General features: G+C 40.6%; 2 protein-coding genes across 3 annotated transcripts in view; both read left to right on the top strand.

The window, feature by feature from the left end:
- Window positions 1-1,340: 1,340 nt before the first annotated feature.
- Window positions 1,341-6,814, top strand: arpc1b (actin related protein 2/3 complex, subunit 1B). Its single transcript, XM_032525070.1, has 10 exons — window positions 1,341-1,612; window positions 2,202-2,344; window positions 3,210-3,314; window positions 4,217-4,439; window positions 4,553-4,660; window positions 5,187-5,423; window positions 5,515-5,590; window positions 5,881-6,080; window positions 6,206-6,296; window positions 6,399-6,814. Exons 2-10 carry the CDS (start codon window positions 2,281-2,283, stop codon window positions 6,435-6,437), a joined length of 1,143 nt encoding a protein of 380 aa, XP_032380961.1. The 5' UTR covers window positions 1,341-1,612; window positions 2,202-2,280; the 3' UTR covers window positions 6,438-6,814.
- A 382-nt stretch (window positions 6,815-7,196) lies between these two features.
- Window positions 7,197-13,392, top strand: part of LOC116695059 (monocyte to macrophage differentiation factor 2) — an 11,610-nt gene continuing 5,414 nt past the window's right edge. The window contains exons 1-5 of one of the 2 annotated variants that reach the window (XM_032525109.1): window positions 7,197-7,900; window positions 11,523-11,604; window positions 11,806-11,966; window positions 12,220-12,294; window positions 12,385-12,486. In XM_032525109.1, the coding sequence (XP_032381000.1) occupies window positions 7,887-7,900; window positions 11,523-11,604; window positions 11,806-11,966; window positions 12,220-12,294; window positions 12,385-12,486 (434 nt within the window). In that variant the 5' untranslated portion in view covers window positions 7,197-7,886. The remainder of the gene's footprint in view (window positions 7,901-11,522; window positions 11,605-11,805; window positions 11,967-12,219; window positions 12,295-12,384; window positions 12,487-13,392) is intronic. The other variant, XM_032525117.1, reaches the window with a different exon arrangement.

Here is a 13,392-nt window from a genome sequence, read left to right as displayed (position 1 = left end):
AATGTTAATTTTTTGTGTGGTTTACGAATTCATAAGTAATTTTCAATGGGAAGCCTATTTTGTGATCACTGAACGATTACAGTAGCGAGGATTGGAAAGCCAAAAATTCGTCTCAAATTGAATTTGGAATGACATTATGGAGGAAGATTGACAGCTCCATGCTGGTGGGAGGCTCTGTGAGGCTGTGCCTAAAACTAAATGCTAACATCAGCACTTTGCAGGTAATTTGGTCCATAAACCAAAGAATTGGTGGTCTTTCAATTTTAACCTCATGGTAGTGCTAGATGGATTTGTGTCATGAATGTGACAAAAGTTCATGGTAATCCATCTGACCTGGGTTGAGATATTTCAGTTTGGACCAAAGTGGGGGACCAACGTTGCCGTCCCTCCTAAAGTCATGTAGCTAGCAGAGAAACAAAACAATAATTAGACAGAGTAACAGAGCAGACTGTCACAGGTACCACACAAACAAAATCAAACTTTTTTTTTTTTGTTATTGCTTCTTCTCAGATATATACACAGCCTACATTAATTAATACACAGCGGTTACAGATAATTGATGGGTGGATGAAAATTTAAATAGAATTGAGGCCCCAATCTGGGTCCTTAGAACCAGAATAAAATTCCACTGTGACAAACATTATAGAATTTCGTTTGAAACGATTGTAAGTTTTAACCGATTGTCAGTTCTATAATGTTCCTCTTAACCCTTAAATGGAAATTATGAAGTAAGTAAGGGAAATTGGACAGGAAAAGTCTGATTATTGCTTGTCAATTGTTATCGTACTCTGGAAACTGTTTTTAACTCCCTATTAATTGTAGCCCTTTGAGATTTCCTTTTGAAATGTAAAGGGCATTATAAATAAAATGTATTATTATTATTATTATTATTATTATTATTGATTTATAATAACATCCATGGCATATCTTAAATTTCCAGAGTCAAAGTGAGGGGATCTTTCAGGTAAAGTTTGAAAAGTCAAACTACATGAAACAACAGGAGCAAATATATTCTAAGTCAACAACTTTTCTTCTCCTGACATCACCCTTTCCTCCACCCTTTTGCAGTTTACTTTAAGTCCCTCCCCTTCTTCTTGTTCCCCTTTCTTTATGCAGAATTGACCATACCGTCCCTCCCCCTTCTTTTCTGTTTTTCAAGCTTCTTTTCGCTTCCCCCTCAGTCTCTCCTACTTCCTCTTTTTTGTAGACCATTGCATTGTGTCCATGCTCCTCCCTCTCTTCCTAGTTTACTGAAGCCAAAAATGTTTTTTCCCTTCTGTTTCTGCTAGAAATTAAGTTTGCTCACATGTTTGAACTGTGAAACCTGTGATCTTTTCTGCCTCAAGCATACGCCTGAATAAACTTCCTGTATGTCTCCCCTTCTGGGTTTCACTGTACCCTCCTCCACTTCCTCCTCCGACCTCTCCTCCTTCTCTTCAGCTCAGTTTCTCTCTCCCTGAGCTCACTCTCTTGTTGGCGTTCGCGTTGACTGGCCAGAGTCCGCGAGCTGAACACCCTCATCTTTATTTGATCCACCACCTTCCTCTGCATCTCTCTTCTTTTCTCTCTCTCTAGCTCTGCAGCTAGTCGCCCATTTAGTCCGGCCCTCAGGGTAAGTAGCCTAGAAAATATTTAACAGTTGACTGAGTATGTTTAGACATGTCAGTAACGCACCACACACATCCACCCACACACTTTGTAACTGTAATGCATTTCAGGAAAAAGCTAAAAGTATGCAAGAGTCTCTCCAACCTACACACACTCACTCGACGTGGATGCCATTATGTTAAATGTGTTTTCTGAGGTAGGTGCTTGTAAAACAACAGTGTGATGGAGAGGTTTGTCTTGATTTCCTGGGTGTGTGCTCTCGCTGTGAAGTGAAATGTTTGTTTGGGGGATGTGTGTTACCCTTAACCTGCATCATTCCTCTCATGCCTCTGAGAGTCTGGATTTCATTAACACAACCTGAGTGAGATAAGTTCAGTGTGTTTCTTTGTGCACGGAGGGTTAAAATCAGCTGACAGTGTGAATTTTTACTCCTCAAAGTACCTGAAATAGTCTGGACCAACTCTTCTCAATGTATCTTGATAAAAAGTTCTGTAAATTGAAGTATTTATTATAGTTTATGGTGTAACTTTGTTGTGTGTTTTCTTTCCTGTTCAGCTTCTTCCTCATAATAATCTTAACTTCTGTTTTTCTAGACTTGACTGTTATCTCCCAGCTAACCAGCCGCTGGTTCCACACACCCGTTCCTGTTCTGTTTCTGACATCTGATTGGCCATGGCGTACCATAGTTTCCTACTGGAACCAATTAGCTGCCATGCCTGGAACAAAGATCGTACCCGTAAGTCTGCTTGCCTCCTCTGATTGGTCATTTGGGGTTGGTATTTTAGAGGCTCTGAGTCGTCTCCTCTCTGAACTGCACACAGTTTTAATCAGCCATCATGGAACATCTTGCTTCAACTAGAGTCTGCGCCAAAGGACAAATAGTGTTATAGTCAGTGGTTTGTGATTGGCTCCCAGGTGGGAGAAGGTATTTCCTGTTTCCTGTAACAGTAAGGGCGGCGTCTGGTGGCCTTTCTGAGAGCCTCTTGTGCTCTGTTAGCTGCAGGAAACTAATGCCAAATTTGGCTGTTTTGATCAGAGTTTTGGTTTCTGGGCAAAGCGGATGTAACAGCAACTGTGGTTGAGTCATCGAGTTATACATTTGTAGTTTCGCTCAACTTGTAAACTTAACACTACAGAATTTCCCTTCGGGGAACAATAAAGTATTTCTGATTCTGATTCTGACTTCAGTTTGCTCAACTTGCAGGCTGAACACTCCAAAAAACTAAAATGCACACTAAAGCACGGATACTGCTGCTCTCAGACAAACTGCTTCTGACTCATCTGCTGACTTGAAACATGTGCAGGGTTTGCTACAACATTATGGGAAGGAGGGTTGCAGTTCTCGCACATTGTTCATACAAAGATACCATGTGTCTGTGTTGCCTGCAGGCAGATACATACTGTATTTTTCTAGTTTTCTCTGTTCTCATGCACCCAGTCAGCTGTTAGATGTTCCGCTTCACTGATCAGCCCCACAAACTTCTCCCGTCGATCACTCTGTACTTTGTCCTCACACTGGTGAATTTCCCGTTATGTTTCAATGATTTGCAGTGCTTTCTCTGTGGATGCACAGTGCACTTAAATGTGTTTTTATGCTTCAGAGATCGCCCTGTGCCCCAACAACCATGAGGTCCACATCTTCAAGAAGGATGGGACCAAGTGGACCAAGATCCATGAGCTGAAGGAGCACAACGGGCAGGTGACAGGTGAGACACAGTCACACACACACAGACACAGTTATTTACTTTAATCCTTTTTGTATGTTGCCCACAAAGTTTAGAGACGTTCAGGTGAATTTACAAAATCAAGTAAAGTTCTTGGGGGGGCTGTGTGATATAAGGATACTTGTCAAGTAGCAAATAGTTTAAAGCTCAATACACTATTTCATTTTTAGTGACTGTTAATACATTGCCCTGCTGCAAATTTAGCTAAAAAACTGTCCTCTCCAGTGGTACTCAAAAAACAAAATTAAGATTTTCTTTTCAGCATTTTAGGTCTTTATATGTACGGGACAGTTTAGACTTGAAAGGGGAGGGAGAGAGAGGGGGGGGAATGACATGCAGCAAAGGGCTACAGACTGGAGTTGAACCCGCGGCCACGAGGAGTAAACCTCTATATATGGGCGCATGCTCTACCAAGTGAGCTATGTCAGGCATACAAAGTGGAGCATTTAAGTAACATCTTGACATTTTGGGAAATACACTCATTTTTCTTCTAATTGATAGTTAGACAAGAAGATCTGTACCACTTTGCACAGGGCAGTAAATACAACAGCACTTTAATTATTACAGTTTTACTGTTTAATATCTTGTCTGTACAGTCATATGTGTCCTTCTTTTATGTCCTAAGATTTTTTGTTTATTCTCTGTTTATGTTTTTTAGTTGATTTTAAGATGATTTTCTTGTTATATGTTTGTGTTGTGAAAAAACAGATTGTAGCACTATTCCTAAGACAAATTTCCCCTCTGGGACATTAAAGTGTATTCTATTCTATTCCTGTCTGTAAAGTGTTGTCAATCTTCTCAAGTAAATGTTCAACTTTTTTATATAAATAAATACGATGAATGGTCAGAGATAAGATAACACTCAGAGTTTCTTTCTCCTGCAGGTATCGACTGGGCTACAGACAGTAACCGTATAGTGACTTGCGGAGCGGACCGTAACGCCTACGTCTGGACCCTAAAAGAGGGCGCATGGAAGCCCACCCTGGTCATCCTCAGGATTAACCGTGCTGCTCGCTGTGTGAAGTGGTCGCCACGAGAGAACAAGTTTGCTGTAGGCAGCGGCTCACGCCTCATCTCCATCTGCTACTTTGAGCAGGAAAACGACTGGTAAGGTTTTACAGGACTGCTTCCTGATAGCTTCAGGCGCCTAATTTACATGAAAGGCTGAATTTGATTATTATGAACCATACGCTTTTTGCATGCTGTGCTGTTACCTACAGGTGGGTGTGTAAGCACATCAAGAAGCCAATCCGCTCCACCATCCTCAGTCTGGACTGGCATCCCAACAATGTCCTGCTGGCTGCTGGATCCTGTGACTTCAAATGCAGGTATCAGAGAATCAAAAGAGGGACACATGGTGTTACTACATTTAATACCTGCAACCACTACTTCTGTCTACTCTGTCCTTCATGAAAGAGGGATCCCTCCTTTTTCATTCCTTCTCCCATCATTTGTGGAAATTTTCCTTATTAAAATCGAGGCTCTTAGATATAAATTGTATCATGTGCCACACAGTTTGTAAAAACCCCTGAGAAAAAGGTCGAGATTTTTGCTAAATACATAAATGAAATTGACTTAGACCCTTAGTGTAACTTTAGAAATCAAAATCTTAAAATTAATTAGGCTTACCGCCCTAAATTCCAATCCTATTCTTTCTTGATCATTCCACAAAATGACACCACTTCATATGCCATTAGCTCATTTTCATAGCACACAAAGACTGAACCGAATAAATAATAAATCAAATTGTCTGGACCTCCGAGTATTGATCGGCCATTGTTTCCATCCCCTTTTCCTCCTTCTCTCTTCCTTGTATCTTGTCAACATCCTGAACCGACTCGCCCTCGCCCACAGGGTGTTTTCAGCCTACATTAAGGAGGTGGAGGAGAAGCCCGGCCCCACTCCCTGGGGCAGCAAGATGCCATTCGGAGAGATGCTGTTTGAGTCTGGCGGGGGTGAAGCAGCTGGTCAGACCCTAGCTGGGGGTGGTGGTTGGGTGCACAGCGTTTGCTTCTCACACTCCGGCAACCGCCTGGCCTGGACCTCCCATGACTCCACTGTGTCTGTCGCAGAGGGAGGAAAGACCGGCACGTAAGAGAGGGCGGGGCAGCATGCCAGAGTGTCTGTGTGTTTGAGTGTGTGTTGCGGGTGGGCACTCTGACCTTTTTTTACGACTCCACAGGGTGAACAGTTTGAGCTCTGAGACACTTCCACTGCTGTGTGTCACCTTCATCACTGAGAACAGCTTAGTAGCAGCTGTGAGTATTTAATCCACATCCAGCATTTATTCTGTTGTTAATTAATCCGTTTATTCTATCTACATTTACTGATTTTTTTGTGCTTCTGGGGAGCTTGAGAATATTTACGAATTTATTCTGCAAGAGAGCAAAATGTGAAACACAAATGCAATGTTAACTGACTTATTACAACCAGTTAGAACCAAAATCACAAGCGCTATCTGGTATTTTATTAGCATACTGAGGATATACCCTGATGTTATCTACTAGCTTAACCAGCATTGCATCCTCACGTGTTTCTCTTCCTCCAGGGCCACGACTGTTACCCTGTGCTGTTTGTGTACGACAGTGCCAAAGCCAGCTTGACATTTGGTGGCAAGCTGGACGTTCCTAAGCAGACGGCCCAGAAGGGCATCAGTGCTAGGGAACGTTTCCAGAACCTGGACCGTCGGGCCTCAGAGACCCAGAGTACTGACAATGACCTGAACTCCCTGCACAAGAACAGCATCAAGTGAGGAGAGAAAATAGACAGAACATTTTTTTTTGAAGGCGTGCATCATCATCTGTTAAACAAGTGTCCTTTTTTTTTGTTGCAACATTTTATGTTTGTTTTAATTGTCTTAAACAATATTTCAGTCAAATCTCAGTGCTGGAAGGCGGACGAAACCAGTGCACCAAGTTTTGCACCACCGGCATGGATGGTGGGATGGCCATCTGGGATGTCAAGGTAATAAACACACACATTGCACAGTTTACACAATAATACAACGTTAACATGTTTTCCCAGATATAATGTTAACATTTTCCTTAAATTTTTTATTTTTTTCAGACTCTGGAGTCTGCAATGAAGAACTTAAAGATAGTGTGAACTGAAGTTTACATTGCTCCACCTAAAGTGTATTAGCTTCTAGAGATATGAAGAAAATCCGCTGCCTTACATGAAGCTTCTTGGCCTTATTTTAATCAGGTATTAATATTTTTTATATGCAAGTTAAACAATCAGACTTGGATCTAACAGTGTTTGTAATCCCTTTGAAGCGCACTGCTGAGCTTGTTAAACCCAACACTGTATACAGAGGGACAGACCACGGGTCTGCAGACGGTACTCAATGAGTTAGATTAGTAAAATCAGAGAGAGCTCAGTCTGAGCTAAATGCTTAAAGCAGGCATTTTATAGTAATCACTATGAAAGCTTATGCTGGTCATAATATGCATTTAATAAATGATTGCTGTTACAGTGCTCAACAATGTTTGGTTCATTACCGGTGTGTCACATAGCTTATTGTTTTTGGAAATCTGCGGGTTTCAACAGCATGAGGCTGTTGAGCTCGACAGTTCTTGATCTTAAAACCTCTGCTCCTTGAGGGGATTTAGTAAAACACTTCCATACCTTTGAGATGTATTCTTACCTTCAATCTCTAGTATGATTCTACATCTTCCATAATGCAACTTTCCAGTATCTTGCTATAGAGCCTAACTGACTAGTATAAAAACTCCACTGCACACCTCCAGTTTGTAATGACTTAAAAATGTGTAGCCTCTCCATCAAACCGTCGATGACCCATCTTTAATCATAACCCAGATGACATCACTATGACATCATAAGGAGTTATTTCTATCAAGACTTGACAAAGCGCGTCCCCGGCCACAGAATATAGGTCTAGCGGCTGTTTTAGTAAACTGACTGGAAACAGTTTCTTGCTCACTGGACACAATAAAACAATTAACATTCATCATCATATTATATCATCAACCAGCCTCAAACTCCGTGCCTGCATTGCCACCTAGAGGTAGAACCAGGAAACGCGCTTCCAATAACAAATCGGCACAATTTCCCCAGCCATGAATCGGTCCCTCAGAAAAGGATGTGGCAGCCTTCAGTGATGAAAAAACACTCCTCTAGTCGAGTCGTGATGAGGTGAACCGGCGGAGCTCCGAGAGAGAGAGAGAGAGAGAGAGAGAGAGAGAGAGAGAGAGAGAATATCACCGTGCAGGAAAAACGGCTCTCCCCTCAGAGACCATCCCCGACGCCCACACTTCCAGACTGGAGCCTCAAGAGGCAGCTGGGTCGGGATCATTGACTGTAAAAAGAAGGTCGGGATGCATCCATGTCCCGGTGCTGCTTGAGATGAGGATAAGACGACGACGTCTCCTCCGGTGACACGGCGATGTTCGTTGCGTTCCGTTTAGACCGGCCCGTTACAATCTGAGAACAACTGAGCCAAAACGCGGCGGTTATTCGCCCACCGCTCAGAGGGGATTCAGGCGTTAGCCGTACTGTCTGTCTGCTGTCAACTGTTGCTTAATTCCACTGTAAATGAATCTTATAAGGTAGGTGCAGTCATTGTGTGAACCGCTGAGAGATTAGAAATCCTCATTATAACGCTGTCTGATAGAGATTTTAATGATGAGGAGGAGGATGCTAAAGATGATGGAAGGGTTTGGGAACGAGCTGATTTAGCCGACATTTACATTTCAACATATCTTCTAACTGATGTAATAATAGTAGGCCTAGCCTATAGCTTGGGATTTGTTTTCCTGAGCATGAGCATAATTATTAACACACACACACACACACACACACAGACAGACCTGCCACTTCCATATCCTCCTCATTGTTGTCTTGCTTGTGTCTTTTTCCCTTTCTCTGTGCACAGTATTTCTTGAAACACACAGTAGGTCATACAAACACACACATCCTCTCCTATATTTGGTTCTTCACATGACAGCCCACAGGGTCTGGGCCCAGGCTGTCGTGGGGGTTTGGGGATGGATTTTACAGAAGGAAAAGGTCAAACAAAGCAGACCAGGGCTGCATGTATATATGTATATATGCATGCATGCATGTATGTTTGTATGTATGTTCATTACCAGTTAATGTGCCAATGCTGATTGTTTTTGGATTAATTTATTGTTTTGTGTGTAAAAAATCCGAAATAGTGCAAGTTCCTGGAGCTCCGGGTGACTTCAAATGTCTTGCTTTTTCCCACCAACAGTCCAAACTCCAAATATATTTAGTTTAATAATTAGTTCTGATAATAAAACAGAGAACAGTAGCAAATCCTCATAACAATAAGCAGGTATTTTTGCTTGATTAACAACATTAATTGATTAACAAAATAGTTTCAAGTCGAGAGCAGACCACAATGATCAAATGTTTTCTGCTTCTCCTAAGCTTCTACATGAAATCAGATATGGAAAACTCTTTCATGTCTGAGTTCAATGTGTTGTCATGCTATACAGTGAGGCTGTAGGCAAATGGTCGTTATTGCATATAATATAAGTTGTCATGCACGAGTGCGCAGTTGCCATATTGTAATACTTTAAGAATACAAGATACAGTAAATTGTGATTATGATTCATTTTTCTTCATTCAGACCCTTACATGACAATTTAAACAATTAACTCATTATGTAAATGGTCCGAAAATGAATCAACTATTTTGATAATTGTTAAAGTTCTTAATTCAAGAACAAATGGCAAGAAATTCTCTGGTTTACATTTTTCAAATGTGAATATTTTGCTGCTTTTCTGTGTTTTATGTGATTTTAAACTGAATATTTTGGTCACACCAAACAGGCCTTTTGAAAACTTGTGAGGGGCGTTTTTCGTTTCGCCTATTTATTTTGACATTATACAAAACAATCTTATCATTGATAACAATAAGATTAATCGTTGCTTATACGAAGCAATGATGTTCACTAGAATATATGGCTACATTCACTATTGATCAATTCATTGTCTTTAAAACATCAGTCAACCATAATTCCCTTTCACAATCTCACAGAGTAAAAGGTGACATCTTCAGATTGCTAGTTTTGTCAGACCAACCTTTTAAAACCCAAATATTTAAAAAATCTATTTTCTTTTTAGTGATGTAAGAAATAGAAAACAGCAAATTGGGAAGCTGGAACCAGACAGTATTTAATAATAACCATTTAAATTATTATTAAAATTGTTACAGACTAATTTTCTATTTGTTGACGTGCCATTTATTTAACTAGCATTGTTTCAGCTCTACCAGAAGTTTTTTTTTTTCTCCATTCCTTTTTAAATAACTGTGTGTAGTCTACTTTAGCAGTATCAGCTTGACTATAAAACTGTAAGAGTAATTCATGTTCACCATTAACTGGACTAGGGTTTTGGTCTTCACGGTTCAATAAGACAATAAAAGCGTTCCATCTGTCTGTCCTGCTGTCGTATCGCAAGAGTTATGATGTTTCCGCAACCCTGCTCCTCTGTCCACTTAGTGTGTCTCTCAGTCTGGCCTCTGGCCTGGTAATTATCAGCCAGCTTGATGAAGTCATTAATGACCCGGCCAAGCCTGCTGGGCTTGACACACACACACACACACACACACACACACACACACACACACACACACACACACACCACGATGCCCATTTATTTGGGACAGGACGGTGTTTGTTTTTGTGTTTTTTCGCCGGGTCAGTTAGTATTAATCTCTGAATTAGTGTCTCTCTAAAAACAGATGCCTAAGAACAGGAGTGCTACAATACAGAAAACGAAAATTAGACATTTGCTAATATAGTGTCCATCATTTTCATTATATTGTGAGGTGAATTTCTGTTCCTTTTATTGCCATTTCTTCAGTTGTACCTCCTGGTCATCTACAGGACGATCAGGAGTTGATATATACAGTATATATTATATCTATAGTATATTATATATATACTGTGTATATATATATATATATATATATATATATAATATATATATATATAATATATATATATTAATATAAAACATCTTAAGTTTAAAGAATGATTGATTGTCCTATGCTCAAAAATTCCATATATATATATATCTTAGTATATATACTATAATGTATAATAATGTACATACTATATATATACAGTATATACTGTCTATATATACAGTATATACTATATACATATACATATATATATATATATACATTATATACTGTATATATATGATATTTTGATTTGAGTGGTATTCCCTTTGATGGCTGCCTGTTTCTTATTTTAAGTGCCACCAATCTTAGAACTGTGTGTGTGTGTGTGTGTGTGTTTTGAAAGAGACGGAGACATCTCTAAATCTAGGTCTCTTATGAAATCTGGTCCTGCAAGATGCAGTGTTAAAATAGGCAGTGTGTGTGTGTGTGTGTGTGTGTGTACGTTTGCATGGACGTCTTTGTCCATTTGCCTTCCTGCATGTTAATTTAATCATCGAGAAGCAGAGAGAAGTCGGGGAGATGGGAGACATGAGAAGAGAAAGATGAAAGAAACAAGGAGTTTTCTAGTGTGGAGGGAGGAAAAGAAAGACAATCCCTGCTCGGTGGTTTCCTTGACAACAATGACATCACTGATGGAGTGCTACCTATGCCACCTCCTCATACAATCTGAGCAGTTGCGTGTTAGTTTTTGTTTCTGTTTAAAGCAATTAATTTGTGTTTATATATATATATGCATGTATGTGTGTGTGCTAATATGCAAGCATATCTGTAGATGTAAAATGTTTATGAAAGAGATCATCAGGGCTAACCCTTTATTGGTTCAGTTGGTCCATGGTTACCCACTGTTGCCAGGCAACAGCAGTCATGGCAACAAGTTGAAGCATGATCTACCGTTGCTAAGCAAAAGGACAGGATGGGGTGAAATTGTATGAGCACCACTGAGATACAAATGGACACAAATATTAAAGCTGTTCCACGTGGTTTAGGACATCAAGAAGAAAAACATTATGTTTAAATTTTTAACACCCAAATTCTATCTATTCTATTCTGCTTTTAAGGGTGGAAATAAATTATATATACATATATACACAGTATATATATTATTTTGAGCTGTGCGAGTGTGTAGAGAAAGATTCATTGTTGCCAAATGTCTCATTGCAGAATTTAGTTCAGATATTAGATTTTCTTTCTGAACATATCAACTTAAATCTGTTAATTTTCTGACGATTCCAGGTTTATGAACAACCGTGTTCCTCCTAACAAGAGATACCAGCCCACAGAATATGAGCATGCTGCCAATTGTGCCACGCATGCGGTGAATATACACGCACACACACACACACATACGCACAGAAGAATCCAGCACGATTACATAACAGACAAATGAGAAACGCCTCCAGATTCTTTTTAAAACTAGTCTACACCTACATCAAGCACTGGAATTCCGTTTATCTTGCATGTTCGTGTGCTTGTCTATCTGTATCTCATGTTTCATTTATGTTATGAATTCATTTAGCTATGGATAATTCCCAGCCTGCTGGGCAGCTCAGTGTTGCACTTCCAGTCGGAAGACCAATGGGAGCGGCTGTCGGCCTGGGTGTACGGGGCGGGGCTCAGCTCGCTCTTCATCATCTCCACCCTGTTCCACACTGTGGCCTGGAAGAAGAGCCACCTACGGTACAAGCAAACACACATTTTCAACACTTGAACTGGATTGTAATATTGCAGATGATGAATATGGTTAACGGATAGAAGAGGATACTGTAAGAAAGAAGTCTGCATTGCCCCTTCTTTTACTGCAGAGACACACTAGAACAAATATGTATATCCCCACACCCCAGAATTGTTTCTGAGAGCTGAAACACACTGATGCTACATGTATAAACAGTGTCACTCAGTTGTCATGAGGCTGTTTGGTCTCTCTCTTCAGGTCTGTGGAGCACTGTTTCCACATGTGTGACAGGATGGTGATCTATTTCTTCATTGCAGCCTCCTACGCCCCTTGGTAAACAAACTAGTCTGCTAAATGTACATATGTATTTATATTTGTATGTACAGTATTTGTAGTTATGTGTTCCTGTTCATGCCTCAACAGGCTTAACCTGCGGGAGCTGGGTCCCTGGGGGTGTCACATGCGCTGGCTGGTGTGGGTCATGGCCTCTTTTGGAACCACCTATGTCTTCTTCTTCCATGAGAGGTCAGTTCATGCAATCACTGATGTACTTTAAAGAGCCTATGACATGTTGCTTTTTAGGATGCTTTTATATAGGCCTTAGTGGTCCCTTAATATTGTATCTCTTTCCCGAAATTCAGCCTTGGTGCAGAATTACAGCCACTAGAGGCAGTCCCACAATGAGCTTTCCTTAGTACGTGCCATTTCTGTGTCTGTAGCTTTAAATGGAAGGAGGGGGGGGGGGGGGGGGGGGGGGGCCTTGACCAACTGCCATGCTTTGCTTGTTTGCTAGCCATGATGTCTCTCTCTTTCTCACGGGCAGGCCAAATTATCTGGGCAGGCAAAGCAGAGAAAGGGGAGGTAACCTTGCTCCTTATTACGTCATAAGGGGAAGAGTCCACATTGGCCCGTCTGAGCATTAATTTTCTCAAAGACAGAGCAGGATACCCAGGGCTTGGTTTAAATCTATCACCATTTGTAGCCACTGGGGATCCATAGGCCGGCAAGGTCAACTCATATTAATGTTTTAAAAAAAAATCATAAAATGACATGGGACCTTTAAATCAATAATGGACTGTTTATTTTTTAAAGTGCTTATATTATGCTTTTTGGCTTTTCCCCTTTCCTTTATTGGGTAATATATCTTTTTTGTGCATGTAATAGGTTTACAAAGTGAAAAAGCTCAGAGTCCACCCCAACAGGACTTAACGTCTCCAACAGAAAACACTGTTCACAAACTGCTCCAAACAGCTCTGTTGGAGTCCAGCCATTACTTCCGTGACAAAAAAGTGTCACTTTGTAACACACAATATAATGCTCGCCTAGCTGCTAGTGTGGCACGCCCTCATACTCTCCCTCTGACTGGCTAGTAGTCCTTACCTAGGTACTGCTCATGTGTGACTCCCAACAAAGATGGAACAGAAGTGAGAT

The sequence above is a fragment of the Etheostoma spectabile genome, chromosome 2, assembly GCF_008692095.1.
Source record: "Etheostoma spectabile isolate EspeVRDwgs_2016 chromosome 2, UIUC_Espe_1.0, whole genome shotgun sequence".
NCBI classification, from domain to species: Eukaryota; Metazoa; Chordata; class Actinopteri; order Perciformes; family Percidae; genus Etheostoma; species Etheostoma spectabile.
This window is presented reverse-complemented; position numbering and strand designations above follow the sequence as displayed.